Here is a 14,528-nt window from a genome sequence, read left to right as displayed (position 1 = left end):
AGCATAGTTAAGCCGCAGGAGCCTCACTTCACCAAACCACCAGTGCGTTCACAGAGAAGCAATGAGGACCCTGGCAGGACTCATTACCATCCAGGTTCACAGAACCAAACTCTGAATGGTCAGAGGTTGTCGTGGACAGCAATAATTCACCTAATTATAATCATTGGACTAGTCCTGTCAGCAAATTCTCTCCCCTGAAGGCACTCAAACTATCATGATTCTCCAGAAAAATGAATCTAGAGAACCATGCATAGGGCACAACAGTGTAGGGAATGAGCAGACCCGGGAGCCAGACCACCTGGGTCTGACCCAACTCTGCTGCTCAGTGGCCAGGAGGTGAGAGCAGACAACAGGCTCTCCTGGAAGCTGTGAGAGAACGTCTCCTTCCAGGGTGGTAAGAGCATTAGGGTCCAGCTCAGGCTCAAAACAAGGCCTGCTCTGTGCTAAGGGCTGCGTCACGTTAGCCCGTCACCTGAGGAAGGAAACAGGTCTACCCACGCAGTGATGAAACCTTTCCTTCCACTCAACCCATTCCAACATCCACTGATGGCTGTCTGGGGAGGGCCTGGGGGAATCTGTGAAGCCAGGATGCACGCTGGCCTCAGCCCTCCTGGTCCACGCTCCCCATGCGACTGTACCCTAGGAGCACTGAGGACACCCTGCAACCTCCTGTGGCTTCCCACACTTTTCTCAGACGTGTCTCTATGATCAAAGGAACCATCTATTCAGAGGTGCAGCATTTGAGTATGTTATAGGATCAAGCCCATAGTCATCCAATAAATCTTAGGAACTCAAATGTTTAAGCTGTTGAAAGTACCCACATATTAAAAAAAAAAAAAGATCCACTCAAACTCCTTAAGGCATTTGATCGGTACAGTCGGTGTTTCTTGAACAGGAGATAACAGTTGTTTAAAGGGATGACTTTAATGGAATGAATACAAAAGCTTCTGAGGTAGCACCCCCACCACTGAACATCTCTGAACAAGTAAAGCCATGGTTACCAAACAGCTGTTTTTATTTACTGTCACATCTACAGTGTCTGAAAAAGGACAGTAATAAATAACTGCAGATGCGTCACAGGACATCCCTTTATTCAGTCACAGCAGTGGGTCTTACTACTACATCTTATTCTCCATTTTTCCTTATTCTTCAGATTCCCCAGGCTTCCGGATGTCATCAATCTTCAGAATCATTCTAACCATTTGTGTTGCAAGAGAGATCTGCTGCTTTTTGCCAATCAGAGTTTCTATGACATGTTGCTGCTTCATATCTGGAAAACACAGATTATCCTAAATGTATTTCTTATTCATAATTTTGCTCTCATTTATACAATCATGCCAAAACTTAAAAATACCAATCTACAAGAATCCCTCAGTCCCAGCTACAATTTCAGAGGAACAGGACTGAACCCAGGGGCCAGAAAGCTGTGGGAGGCAGGGTCCTCTCTTCAATGACAAGCTCAAGTGCTGGGCGACTAGCTAATGGCCTTCAGAGACCTCTCACCCACAAAAAGTAGTCACTAATAACATCATTTAGTAAGGCCAAAATAAGTGAAAAAACCGGACTATACCTGAAATGCAAATAATTCCAAAGGCCTAAAAATTATAAAGTTCAGTAGAACCAGGCATTCAAGTAAAAAAAAAAATTAACATTTGTCTGATGAAGAGTTGCTACTGTTATTAAAATCCCTGGCCATGAACTAAAGCCCAGAGCACAGCTGCCATTCTAAGCGAAAGCACAAATCCTGATCCCGTGGTCGGGGAGAAGTGTGAAAACTCTGGGCACACCCGAGTACAGCGATCACCCACACCACCGTCCAACAAGCCCCAGCTAGGCCAGCCTTTAAACTACATGAGTGGCTGCAGCGCAGCACAGAGGAGAACACTCCGTGATTCGGAGTGGGACATGACCCCAGAAGCAGCTGAGTGGGAGAAGTCCATTTCAGAGCTGCTTCCCATGATGCCCAGAACCTACCTGACAGACATCTGTGTAAAAAAAGATAGGAATGATTTTCTAAAAACCAAAGATTAAAACGGAAGCCATCTTTGGTATGAAACAGCACATTGTAGTTTAGTCATTAAAATGGGGCTATGTTGCCAGGACTAGCAGACTAGCCAACTCCTAAGGTAATAAAACATTCTAATATTCTGAATATCTTAAGCGCATAAGTATTTAAAAAGACAGGAGATGCTCCCACAATGCACTACACACAGTATAGCCAGTACAAAATCACTCAATGTGAACCAAACAGAGCCCTCCAAGTTGTGACAGCGCCTCACCATTTGTACCCTTGTGCAAACAGTCAATCCCAAGAGCAGGGTTCATCTCCTTCACTTGTCTGGCTCGGACCTCGGTCATAGTCTGGATGGGATTCATGCCACTGTTTTCGGAAAGGGCCATGGGGATGACCTCCAGGGCATCAGCAAAAGCCCGCATGGCATACTGCTCCAAGGTTGGGCACTAGAAGGGTATAGGGTTATGGTTAGCGTGCTGTGCAAAAAACAATTAGCCAGCGTACTTGGAAATGTAATTAAATCACATCCTTCGAAAACCTAACTCATGAAGAATTCTAAGAATAGGTTAATTTTTAATCTATCAGAATATTTAAATGTCTCCACACAGTGAGGAAAAGGTATACATGGGAGAGAAGTCTCAAATCAGCTATTTTGTTATCATATTCAATTAACTTTAAACTTCAAACAACATAACAACACTGCAGAGTTACTGTCAAGGCTGGAATGGCCGAGAATGCCAGTATTTGGTAACTTGTGCCTGAGTATGTGGGTGAGACCCACAGACCAGGCACTGGTCACCCACAGCTATGGTGCCTTGTTTACGTGAATCCAGGTTCCCCCACCTTTGCTCTCAGCACCACTGCCTCACCCACCCTGGTCCAGAAATGCCTTAGTCTGTCATGAGCCCCCACAGGCCTTACCTTGTCCGCCTCTTGGCTAACTGCCAAGGCACAAGCTATCTCAGCAGCGCCTCCGCCATACACCACACGGTTATCACGGATGAGGTTCCGGATGACACACAGGGCATCGTGAAGGGATCGCTTTGCTTCCTCGATGATCTAAGGGAAGACAGCTTTGCCTAAATCACTGTTATCACAATCTGTTTGTTTTAGAGTCAAATACTCCTACCCACCCCCACCCCCCACCCCAATTAAAACTGTGTTGGTTAAGAACAAATGGAGATACAGGCCAGAACATTCATTACCAGGTGGTTTCTATCTTTACCACCCCCCTTTTCTCTGTAATGTAGTTAAAACCAGGCAGAGGCAGCCAGGGACTCATTCTGGGTGTGACACACAACCAAGGGAAGGGGCCAACAAACCCGAAGCTGACCAAGAACCTCACGAGTGTAACAGAGCAGGATGCACTAAGTATCCATTCTCCAACAAGGGAGAGGTTAGCAGCGGTTATGTCCTTAGGCCCTAACTTTCACCAAAGCGACTCAGAGGCCAGGGTGCCTTGCAGAATTAATATTAGGTTGTGGTCTTTGGTAATTTTACAACAGTTTGGGGGAAAGAAAAAAAAAACCCAAAACCCCCAAACACACCCAGCAAGTATATCTCAGTTAAATATGTTATGGGCAAAGCAAATCAGATACCAAGAGCAGAACAAATACTGGACAAAGAAGCAGATTCTCACCATCTTATTTCCTCCTCTGATGAAAACGGTCACAGCCCTGGAGTTCTTACATTGCTCAATGACCAGCATTTTGTCCTTAGTTGTCCCAAAGGAGATCTCTTTTACGAGCCCAGCAAAGCCCAGCTTCTCAGAAGTGAGTTCTGAGAACCGTGGGACAATCCGCCCTCCTGTCGCGATGGCGATCAGCTAGGTGGGGTGGGTCAGGTGGAAAAGGTAAAAGGACACTGGTGAACCCCAATCTTTCTACTTTAGACCGCAGATGAGCTAAGCTCCACCTAGGACCACCTGCTGCATGCAAGTGCTAACCCACACCAGCCCCAAATGGCAAGGTCAACCCCAAAGCCACGTCCAATCAGCATGCTTCTGGAGAGGTGGTGTCAGGTCTGGCCCCATTACCCTGCAACACTCCCCATGGCTCTTAACTGCCTCTACCGACTGGACTGAGCTGTGTGCAGCGGCCTCTCACCAAACCTTGGTGGCAGTGAGGACCAGGGGCCGTGTATGTCTGGACATGACCACACCTGGGACAACTGCCAGCATGTGGCTGACACAGAAGTGAGCAAGACAGGTCTTCCTGCCTCAGAGAGCCAAGTGGGATGACACATGGAAAGCACTTCTAAGTACCCTGGAACACCCGAAATACACTGCACTTTTGTTAGAAAAAAATAAATTTTTACAAATAAAGATTTCAGCACTTTTCTGTCTCCCCACTCCTCTTCCTCTAGTCTATGGAGCCTGGGCACAACGAGGTTACTGAAGGTGAGTGCTATCACAGCAACCCTCCCGCCCCCCATATGCACAGGCATCGTAGGCTCAGCGCCTGCGTTCAGAGCACTCTTCGCATGGAGCTTCCTACCTCTATTTCAGGTCCTCCTACCCAGCGAACTGCAGGCAGGTTATTCTGAAGAAGTAAATGATTTGCTTCATCGTCGAAGCCCCATTGGCAAATAGCTAGGTTAGCCCCCGTTTCTTTAATCTGGGGAAAAAAACGCCAATCATGTTAATAAAAGTGTCCCCTGTGCTCGGAACATGGGATGCACAGTGGGGTGTTTAAGGGGGCGCGTTAAAACAGAAAAGAGGAAACATCCAAGGGTCTACTTTCTGTCAGGCCCAAATTCCAAATAATGAACAGGTACCAATGGGAATCACCTGAACATTTTTTTTAAAGAATTATTTGAGAGACAGAAAGAGCATGCAGGCACAAGCACAGGAGGGGAGGAGAGAGACCTCAAGTGGACTCAGAGCCAAGTGCAGAGCCCGACACGACCCCGACATCAAGACCTGAACCCAAATCAAGATGGATACTCAACTGAGCCCCCCAGGTGCCCCTAGAACACCTCAGTTTGTAAACTAAGTTATAAGAGTCAGTAATTCACACTGAACCCTGTGGTTACAGTGAAATAAAAACAAAGACGTGTCAACAAGGCTTAGCACACACCGGGTCCCAGGGTGACAGCTGGGTCTCACCACAAATACCCTTGAGACAATTTCATTCATGTGTTTAACAGAAGCAGCATCTTTGATACACGTCTCTCAACGTGGTTTACTCTCCTGAGTGAGCTATCCTCTGTGGATTAACAGGCGAGGCCCCCAGAGCTGATCCTGCTGCTCACCCCTGCAAATGGCTCAGCTACCTGTCCCAGGAAGGCAACCATGACCCAAACTGTCTGTGCATCTTGCCCTCGGCGGTCGCCTGTGGTAGCCGGGTCACACCCCACGTCCATTACTCCACTGTCTGCACCCAGGCCTCTTCAGTCTTCCATACTGGCTCTCTGAACTCAGTCTGTGAGCAGCCCACTCATTCTGACACTGCTTCTGGCACATTCCTGCTGTGAACAGCATGTCCCCTGAAACCAACTTGCCTCAGTTCTCTCTCCTCAAATGGTTAGTTTTTCCCTCCCACGTGCTCAAAATAAGAGGGGTCCTTCTCAGTCCTCACAGCTACTGTCAACATTCCTCTTTGGGCAACATTCTTCAACATTCTTTTTTTTGGGGGGGCCATTCTCATTTAGAATGTTAGCATCTAGTCCCATTGTTCCCAGGACCTGGTACATCCACCAACACGATCCATCCAACTCCTTTGGCCTGTTAGTTCCTGCCATCTTCTGGCCCAGCACACCTCGGCTGGCATTTCCACGGCAGCCTTGTAGCCCAGATAATGGGTTTGTATTTACAAACTCCTGCCAGCACACTCCAGGCTCTCATTCTTGCTATTCCCTGCACATGCCAACCATGTGTTGCTTCAGGACCTTTGCATATACTGCCCATGGCCACCTTACCTCAACCTGGAATGCTCTTCACAGATACACAGCTCTCTCACTTAAGTCTCTGGCCACATGTCACTGCCTTAGAGAGGCCTTCTTTTCCTTTTTAAAAAGACTTTACTAGAGAGGCTTTCTTTAACCACTGTCCTGACTAGAGCCCCACCCACTTTCTCCTTATTCTGTGCCTCAAGATCAAGAGCTCTGCTTTATTCCCTGCTGTGTCTCAGGTACTTATGACAGTGCCTGATATATGGTAAGTAGATACAGATCGTGTAGGAGTAAATGAATACAACTACTCCTGCGAAGACAGACATCAAGATAGTTTCTAGTCTGTTATGTTTTAAGGTAAGTTATGTTTTAATTGATACCCATGTTCATGGAGTGCTGATGCTGTAAATTCCCAAGGGCAGAGTTCCAAAGAGGAGCCACTGTCAGGGTATGCATGCGCAAAATATTAACAGCCAGAGAAGAAGGGACAGGTGTTTATTTATTTATTTTTTTGGGACAGGTGTTTATAATACTTTGACTTGTAAGAGCAATGAACTAGAATCACTATAATTGCATTTTAGTTTAATTCTTGTTATTCAGAAAAAATAAATTCTTGTTACTCAGTAACTCTTTTCCCTACAGGTTGTATTTAGATGTCTGGAACACGTGCTAGCACTAAAGCTATGTTGAAGTCAGTCCAAACCCTGGGCATACTAGCTTAGAGGGGTCCAGGAAAACAAGTGTTGTAAAATCAAAAGCACAGCATAAAGTAACCAGTCCACTCTTTTAGGCACTGTACGCATTACCATTTTAAGACAAAATCAGATTTCTTTCCTCCTTAAGCCTTTCTGTGCCCTTTGATTTCTTCTGTCAACATTTATTACTTTTATAACTCAAAAGTGAAATAAGGCAGCTCATACTGATAACACGTTTTCTGTAGTCACATAACGAAGTACTGAGACAATTTAGGTAGCACCATGTGTTATTTATCATCCACAGATCTACAGCTAACTGTATCCCTTGAGAGCCTAAATTTTACTAAGAGCTACAGTAAGTCTTACTTGTTGAATCATTTCTTCAAACTTCTCTTTTTCGTATTTCTGAAGAGCTTTATAATCTTCTACTGAGGTCACATCCAGCTTATGCTTGGTCTTTGGTTTTGGTGGTTCAAATGGACACGTGAGGATTGCAATCTTAGCATTTTCTACTTGCTGTGGGGAGAAAGAAAACCCTTAAGTTGGAGAATTTAAGAATGAAAAAACAGTTTGAGGTTGAAAGGCACAGACTTACTTTTGGCATCTGTGGATGACTGAAATCCTTGTCCACGATCACACCCTTAATGAGTTTAGTGTCTTCCAGCCTCCCGCCCACTTTGCCTTCCACTTTGATTAGCTCAAAGTCAACGTCTCTACGCTGCATGTCGGCTACGGTGAGGACTGCATTCACGGCGATCTCAGCCATCTGCCGGTGACAGCTGTTAACCCTGGTGAAAACAGAACAAACCTTTCACATTCCTTGACGACTGCTGTAACCAAAGCAGGACGTGTAATAGGACGTGGTAACTCAGATACTTCATAAAGCTAAGGATGCTCAGTGTGCAGAGAGCAATGCCACCAGAACTTGCACTTTCAGCAGTCTGGGGCAGGACTTCTTAATCTGGGATCCATGGACCCCAAAGAGAACTGTACTGGGGATGGAGAAAAAAAAAATGACATCTTGTTTAAATGAGGTAGAGCACTTAGAAGCAAGAAGCCTTGACAGGGCTGCACCTTTTCAAGAACTTCCATCAACATCAGTTACAGATTGGGGAGGAGGGAGCGGTGGCATTATCTTTTTTTGAAACCTTAGAAACATTTGAACAGATTGCTCAATAAAATTACTTTGGTTCTGGAAAAACTGCAGGGAAATTTAGTACTTCAAACAAGTTAATGCCTGAAACATATGCTTCAAACACAATGCCTGAAATCCCGAGTCAGTTTAGAGAAAAGATAACCAGGACACTCTAAAAGTGTTATTAAATCCTAACTAAGGGATTTATGGTATTTTGTTTTATGCTGAATATATCTGGCCATGTATTAATTGTTCCAAACATTTTTTGTAGTAAAGACCTATGCGTCCTTGGATTTTATAAAGACCTGCAAAGAAAGCAAGGTCAATTTATAAAGCTCTAACAACATGAGATTTGTTGTTGTCATTTCACCCAAGGGTAACACTTTCCTTCCAGGAGAACAGCACTCTACTTGTGAGAGGCCATTCCTCTAGACAGCTAATCTCAGCACCTGTACAACAGGAGGCACCCAGCACATTCGAGCACAGCACTGCGGTAGAGGTCTCTCCTTGGGGAAAAGGGAGCAACAATTTTTGTTGCATTCCTCTTGACATCTGAGTCAAGACTATGTCTTTCTTTTTGCTAAAACTACCACACATACAAATTAAAAATTAAGACATTTCTCATACTGATCTTGATTCAAAATAATCAGTGTAATAAAGCACATCAGGCTTGATTTTTATGCTACATCACAGCAAGAACCAGTAAATCTCTATTATTGTTCAAATAAGTGTGTCTCTTGGCGCAGGCTGCTTTGAGTCTCCAGGGGACAGGAACTGTGTCTTTGTGCTCTCAAGACAGGCAGCAGGCTTGATAAATAGCAGGCATTATGCAAATGCTGAAAACACCCAATGTAAGTCAATTTGAGGACTGTCCCTTCTTACTAAATTAAAATTCTGGACCAGTAACTTGCTTGTTCAGTAAGTGGAAAGTGGAACCCCTAACCCCAAATGGCTTTCCAGCAAAGAAACGGTAAGAAGTGTGTTGAAAGTTAACATTCCTCAAGTAGGACCATTTTCTGCTTGATTTCTAACACCACCTAACCTGTTAAATGAAAGAACTGTATCTCTTACATATACTGTGGTGAGGATATAATACCCAAACCTAGAACTTCAGTTTCCAACTAAAACAGACACATGTAGCTAGACCTGTATTAAAAACAAAGCAAACCAAAAAGCAGTGCACGGAGCCAGTAGGAGGCTCCCAGCGGTCCTCTGAAAGGATGCCGTTAGTAACAGGCACACGTTCTGCTTCCTCTCTACAAGTGCTAACAGTGGCACTCTACTGTCCACGTACACTTTGGAGCCCAGTGTGGTCTTTGCAGTCTGAATCAGGGGCTCAGTGTCCTTTATGTCAACAAGGACACTATCGCTGATCTTGTCCAGGTGCTCAATAGCGATGCGGGCGGCCTGTTCGTAGCCGTCGGCGATCCTGATCGGGTGAATGCCTCGGTCTAGCAGCTGCTCGGCTTCCTCCAGTAGGGCACCAGCCAGAACTGCAGACAGGAGAGTGCAGGAGCAGATATCAGGAGAATGCTAAAGCTTATGTGATCAATACAAATTAGAGGCTACCCTAGAAAGATGAAGGTTCTGGAACAAAGGTAAAAGTATCTTGGAGGCTGAGTGATTTCTTAAAAGAGAGCCTCTAGTTCTGCTTTTAGCAAAGATCAAATACCTCACCCCTTATAAATGGGTGTTTAGCTCTCAGTGATGGACAGAATGTAACCGAGGAATATAACCTAAAAACATTTTTCTAAGGGCAAAAACTTCATGTGTCTCCCAAGTCAAGAGTTTTCTTTTTTTGTTAAGGAATCTACATCTGACATGGGCCTCGAATTTACAACCTCAAGGTCAAGAGTCACATGCTCTATGAAGTGAGCCAGTCAAGTGCTCCTCCCAGGCCAGGGATTTCTATTCAAATTTATGTTGGTGGTAAAAGGATTCAAGAATGTATTTATGATTTATCTTCCCCACCATCTTCCTTCCTCTGAAGTTTTAGACCCATAAAGAGGAACACTACTGTTTGCTTTAATACTGCTATACTCCAAGCACATCCACAACAGTGCTTGGTACCCAGTAATTGTTGAATAAAAAAGAATTCAAATCTCATCTGCAGAAAAGATTAAAACATTAAAGCCTTCTACCTTCAACTTAAATATTTCCGACCTTCAGAAAAAATGCAATAGTAAAATGAAGAGTTTATTTACTAACACCATTTTGCCACATTGGTTTTCTCTACAAATGCACACATGTATTCTATTCAACTACATGAGAATCAGTTGCAGAAATCCTGATACATCACCCCTAAGTACCTTGGCATATGGCTCCTAAATACAACGGCGTTCTCCCACAGCATTATAATATAACTGTCATGCTCAGGAAACTTAACAGGGCACTACTCTGTAATGGATAATCCAAATATCCTCCCATGTATCCCAAACATCCCTTACAGTTAGAAAAAACAAAAAACACCCACATTAAATCAAGTGTCATGCATTATAGCTGGGTGCCATTTTTCTTTCGCTTCCTTGATTTAGATTTAGTCGTTTGATTGATTTAGAATAGTTGTTGAACTCTCCCTCAAATCCTTCTTGTTCTTCCAGAAGGACTTTTTGGCCTTGTATTGAGCATTCAGCTTGGATTTGCATGACTGGTCTCCTCATGACTGGATTTTTTTTTAAAAGATTTTATTTATTCATGAGAGACGGGGGTGGGGGGTGGGGGGGGTGGAGAGAGAGAGACACAGAGAGAGAGAGAGGCAGAGACACAGGCAGAGGGAGAAGCAGGCTCCACGCAGGGGGCCTAATGTGGGACTTGATCCCGGGATTCCAGGATTATGCCCTGGGCCGAAGGCAGACACTAAACCGCTGAGCTACCCAGGGATCCCTATGACCAGACTCAGAGTAAACATTCTTGGCAGAGTCAACATTCCTGGTGTGTGTGTGATTTTTAACTAACACCTCTGAAACAAGGTATCAGCCTATTTTGCTTTCTTACCAACCACCCCTGTGGTCCCATCTCCAATTTCATCATCCTGTGATTTGGACAGTTCAACCATCAGCTTGGCAATCTGGTGATCGACGTCCATCATGCTTAGAATGGTGGCACCGTCATTCGTTACTGTCACATCGCCATCCTTGTCCACCATCATTTTATCAAGTCCTAAAAAGATGGCAACGTTTACCACGGCATTAAGCAAAAGAACAAAAATAAAATCTATACCAAGAACTAAAAAAAAAAAAAAAAAAAAAAGACCTCTCGAGCTACTTCTTATTTACAGAACTCATACAGAAGAGTACCCACGTGCACTCTTCTAGTTGCCAGAAGCAATCTGAAGGGTGAAAGCCAGAGAAATGGGGGAACAAAAGGAGCATCACTAAGTGTAGAATTAATCATAAAAAAGGGCAACTATGGTTTGTAAAATGCTCATGAAATGATGTGAAGAGGGAGGAAAAAACCCTGACCTAAAACTATCTGCACTTACGATCATAAGCATGTTGAAAGCTTGGAATACATCATACAAGTTTGTTAGTGTTGGGGGCCTAGTATGCCTCCTGCTCCACATTCCAACCTTAAAAAAAAAAAGGGTTGTATCTACCATCTATAATTGATTAACACTCATCAAAACACACAATGTTAGCCTCTTACCATTTGGTCCAAGTGATGTTCTCATTGTATTTGCTACAGCTTTTGCTGCCATGATATGAGACTAAAAAATGAAACAAACAAAAAAACAAATGTTCAACTTACATGGAATTTTAATAATTAAAAGCATCTGATTGTTATAAAATTTAATCATATACTTTGCCTTCTCTAGAAGCTTCTACATCTAAGAGGCAACAGGCAACACACTAGTCTAAAGAAGTGTGGTAAACTTCACAACTACATCTTTACTAGACCATTCTTACGTAAAAGAACCAGAACCTAGTACTTTAACTTAGCACTTCTAAGAGGCAGGTTCTCTTACCTGCTCCCATTTTACAGCTGAGAGCACAGGCAGTCTAAGCGGACAGCCTTGCAAGACCACTCTGCAATGCTAACTTTATGTGATGAGTCTGATGTGCGCATATAGCAACCTGAACTATCCGGCTAAAGTGCACTGCAGAGATGTACCCCTCTCTGACCCAGTCCAGCCAATACATGACCTGTATGTGAAAGTCATCCTTGCTTGTCACGTGCGAAGGGTATCAGTACAGTAACAGACCCTTGCAAGCATCCTCTCCTGTTTGCACATAGAATCAGGCTCATCCCTCCACATGTTTCCTTTGCTCCTAGTCTTGCTGTCGCCAACCTGACCTGGACCCACAGCGCCCTACAGAGATCCAGGGTCTCTGATCTCACTTCCTACTGTTTAGATTCACTTGACATCCAGCTACCTCATCCATCTTCCTCAAACGTGTTACCTGCCAGTCCGCAAAGCTTCAGGGACTCCCTAGTGCCTCAACACTGAAGTCTGAAGGCTTAGGCGTCTTCTTCAATGCCCTCCACAATCTGAGAGCTAGTTCCTTCCCACTGCTGATGGGCCACGCTTGTTCCCCAAGTATGGTCTCCCATCCCTGTAGTAAGGTCCACAGGAGGCTCTCCACTCATCAAAACCCTGACCAATTTTCAAAGCAGTTCAAACACACATGTTCTGTGAAGCCCTCCTCAGCACTCCATCTGGCAGGTAAGGAAAGACGCAAACTTCCTGGATCCGTGAAAATGGTGGTAACCATTAAATTACACATTGATGGGTTTGTCTGCGTAATGGACTTCTTAAAGGATAATCGCCACAGATCATCAGTTCTTAACCATGGACGATTTTGTCCCTCAGGAGGTAGCCGGCAGTGTGCACACCTGTCTTTGGTTCTAACAAATGGGGCCGGGCTGCTCTTAGCACGGATGCAGTGGGTAGAGGCCCGGATACTGCGCACCGACCCGCACAACGATTGGGCCCCCAAATAGCAACACTGCCAAGGCTGAGAACTCTGGCTCCAGACCACTGCTCTGGAGTCCGCCAGAGGCGGGCTGGAATCACGGCCCCGGTCTCCATGAACGATGAACCCTGAAGCAGATTCTTAACCTCAGGGCCAGGTTTCCAACTACGTAAGAGAACACCCATCTCAGCACGAGGGTGACAGGAGTACAGCACACGTCCGTGGGTAACGAACGGTACAGCTGGCGCAGAGGCAGCCCTGCGCACCACGGTGCCACGCGCGCGGTCCTCCCGCTGACCGCCCCTCCCGAGGTCGCCGCCGTGACCCTCCGCCTCAGCCCGACGGGTGCGTGTACCGCCCCCACCGAGAAAGGAGCTTCAGAGACGCGGTGCGGCAGGCCCTAAGGCCGACAGCGAGGGGGCTGCACGGGGTCTTCGCTCGCCTAAGACACAAGCCCTAGGGAGGGCCCGTCCTCTTCGGTTAGCGCGTTCAGATGACCTCAGCGGACTGCGCCCGGCCCCCTGCGGCCCACCGGGCCCGCCTGCTCGCACAGCGGTGCCCGACACCCCCTCCCGCGGCCAACACCCCGACCGCCAGGCGTCCCACGACTTCCACCCGCGGGCGGCGGCAGGACTCGAAGCAGGCTGCGCGCTCCCCCGACAACGCGCCTGCCTTTGCCGGCCCCGCGCCCACAGGCCGCCCGCGGCACTCTCGAAGCGGGACCCCACGCCGGGCCCAAAGCCCCCCCCACCGTTGGCCCCACCCGACGGGGCTGCAGCCGCACGCCGCCTGGCGGGCCCCGCGTCACGGTCCTGCGTGTCCGCCTTCCCTCTGCGGGGGCTTCCTTGTCTAAGGGCACACGTTTAGCGCTTTCAACGACACCACGTCCAGCATCAGGCCGTGCAGAAAGGCGCTGGGAGACGAACAGCCTCTAGGGAGCGACAGGGACACGGAGCCTGGTTCTCTGGGGCCGTGCTCGTCCCTGGCCAGGTGCCCCGCGAGCCCGGGGCCGACGAGCAGGGGCTGCACAAGCGCTAGGGGGCGGGCGCACCGCCCAAACACCCAACTGCGCCCCCAACGCAGGAGGGCGCGAGCGGCTCCTCCCGGCCCCCACACGGGGACTGCGGGCTCGTACGCCGGCCTCGCCCGAGCGCGGAGAGCGGAGCGCAGGGCCCCGGCCCTCCCGGGAGCACATGGCGGAGCCGCTCCCAGCCGCGCGCAGGCGCGGACCCCGGCCGCCTCCCCCGAGCCTCCGCCAGCGGCCGGCCCGTTACCTTGAGGGCCTCGAGCCCCATAAGACGAGACTTGCGATCCTGATCCTTGATGATGAGGAAAGGACGCCCATATTCATCGAAGGCGAGGGTCCCGACCGACGCCATGGTGCAGCAGCAGCGCTCACTTCCCCCAACCGGCGGAGACCGCTCCGGAACCGAGCACACGCCTTCCGCTCGCGGGAGGGCGCAACAGCGCGCGCAGGCGCAGTCCACCCGCGTGAGACTTATTTTTCACTCGAGACTAGTCTGACGCTGGACAGTACCTTCTGGAATCAGAGGCCTTAGGAAACTTCTATCATTCCGGAAGCTGTGGGGGGGGGACTTCGAAGACACGGGCGGGAACTTCAAACCTACAAGTCGAGAGTACATGGAACTCATTGGCCAGAGCTGTTCAGTTGACGGTTTCTAGGTAGTGCGTCCCAACGAGGAACTCGTTTACTTACTGCGTTACTTTCTCCCTCCGTCTCACCCCGGCTCCGAGCAGATGGTAGAACCCGCTTCCGGATTTCCGCCCTTCCTCCTCCCGCGCACTGCCCCCTCGGGACGCTAGACGCAGGAAATCTCGCGATGGCGAGAGGAGGCGGTGAGGCGGCGGGCGGCGGGCGG

At 47.6% G+C, this 14,528-nt stretch overlaps 2 protein-coding genes across 3 annotated transcripts in view; one reads left to right on the top strand and one right to left on the bottom strand.

The window, feature by feature from the left end:
• Positions 1–992: 992 nt before the first annotated feature.
• CCT5 (chaperonin containing TCP1 subunit 5) lies at positions 993–14,462 on the bottom strand. The gene is made up of 12 exons (XM_026017682.2): positions 14,366–14,462; positions 13,923–14,272; positions 11,381–11,441; positions 10,730–10,894; positions 9,030–9,228; positions 7,196–7,388; positions 6,967–7,116; positions 4,510–4,629; positions 3,654–3,839; positions 2,936–3,073; positions 2,280–2,460; positions 993–1,270 (listed from the first exon to the last, which is right to left on the bottom strand). Exons 2-12 carry the CDS (start codon positions 14,025–14,027, stop codon positions 1,143–1,145), a joined length of 1,626 nt encoding a protein of 541 aa, XP_025873467.1. The 5' UTR covers positions 14,028–14,272; positions 14,366–14,462; the 3' UTR covers positions 993–1,142.
• The window catches only part of ATPSCKMT (ATP synthase c subunit lysine N-methyltransferase), a 66,554-nt gene continuing 66,445 nt past the window's right edge, over positions 14,420–14,528 (top strand). The window contains exon 1 of one of the 2 annotated variants that reach the window (XM_072752701.1): positions 14,420–14,505. In XM_072752701.1, the coding sequence (XP_072608802.1) occupies positions 14,490–14,505 (16 nt within the window). In that variant the 5' untranslated portion in view covers positions 14,420–14,489. The remainder of the gene's footprint in view (positions 14,506–14,528) is intronic. The other variant, XM_026017683.2, reaches the window with a different exon arrangement.

This window comes from Vulpes vulpes, chromosome 3, assembly GCF_048418805.1.
Source record: "Vulpes vulpes isolate BD-2025 chromosome 3, VulVul3, whole genome shotgun sequence".
In the NCBI taxonomy this organism is placed as follows: Eukaryota; Metazoa; Chordata; class Mammalia; order Carnivora; family Canidae; genus Vulpes; species Vulpes vulpes.
Note: the sequence above shows the minus strand (reverse complement) of the source record. Positions and strands in the feature narration are given on the sequence as shown.

What these genes read in the sequence shown, in the direction of transcription:
- CCT5 (XM_026017682.2), bottom strand. Translation starts at nt 14,027, where the DNA reads ATGGCGTCGGTCGGGACCCTCGCCTTCGATGAATATGGGCGTCCTTTC. An exon ending in AACATCACTTGGACCAAATG is followed by an intron (nt 10,895 to 11,380) that starts GTAAGAGGCTAA and finishes CCATCTTTTTAG; the next exon opens with GACTTGATAAAATGATGGTG. An exon ending in GTCATCCACAGATGCCAAAA is followed by an intron (nt 7,117 to 7,195) that starts GTAAGTCTGTGC and finishes TTCTCCCCACAG; the next exon opens with CAAGTAGAAAATGCTAAGAT.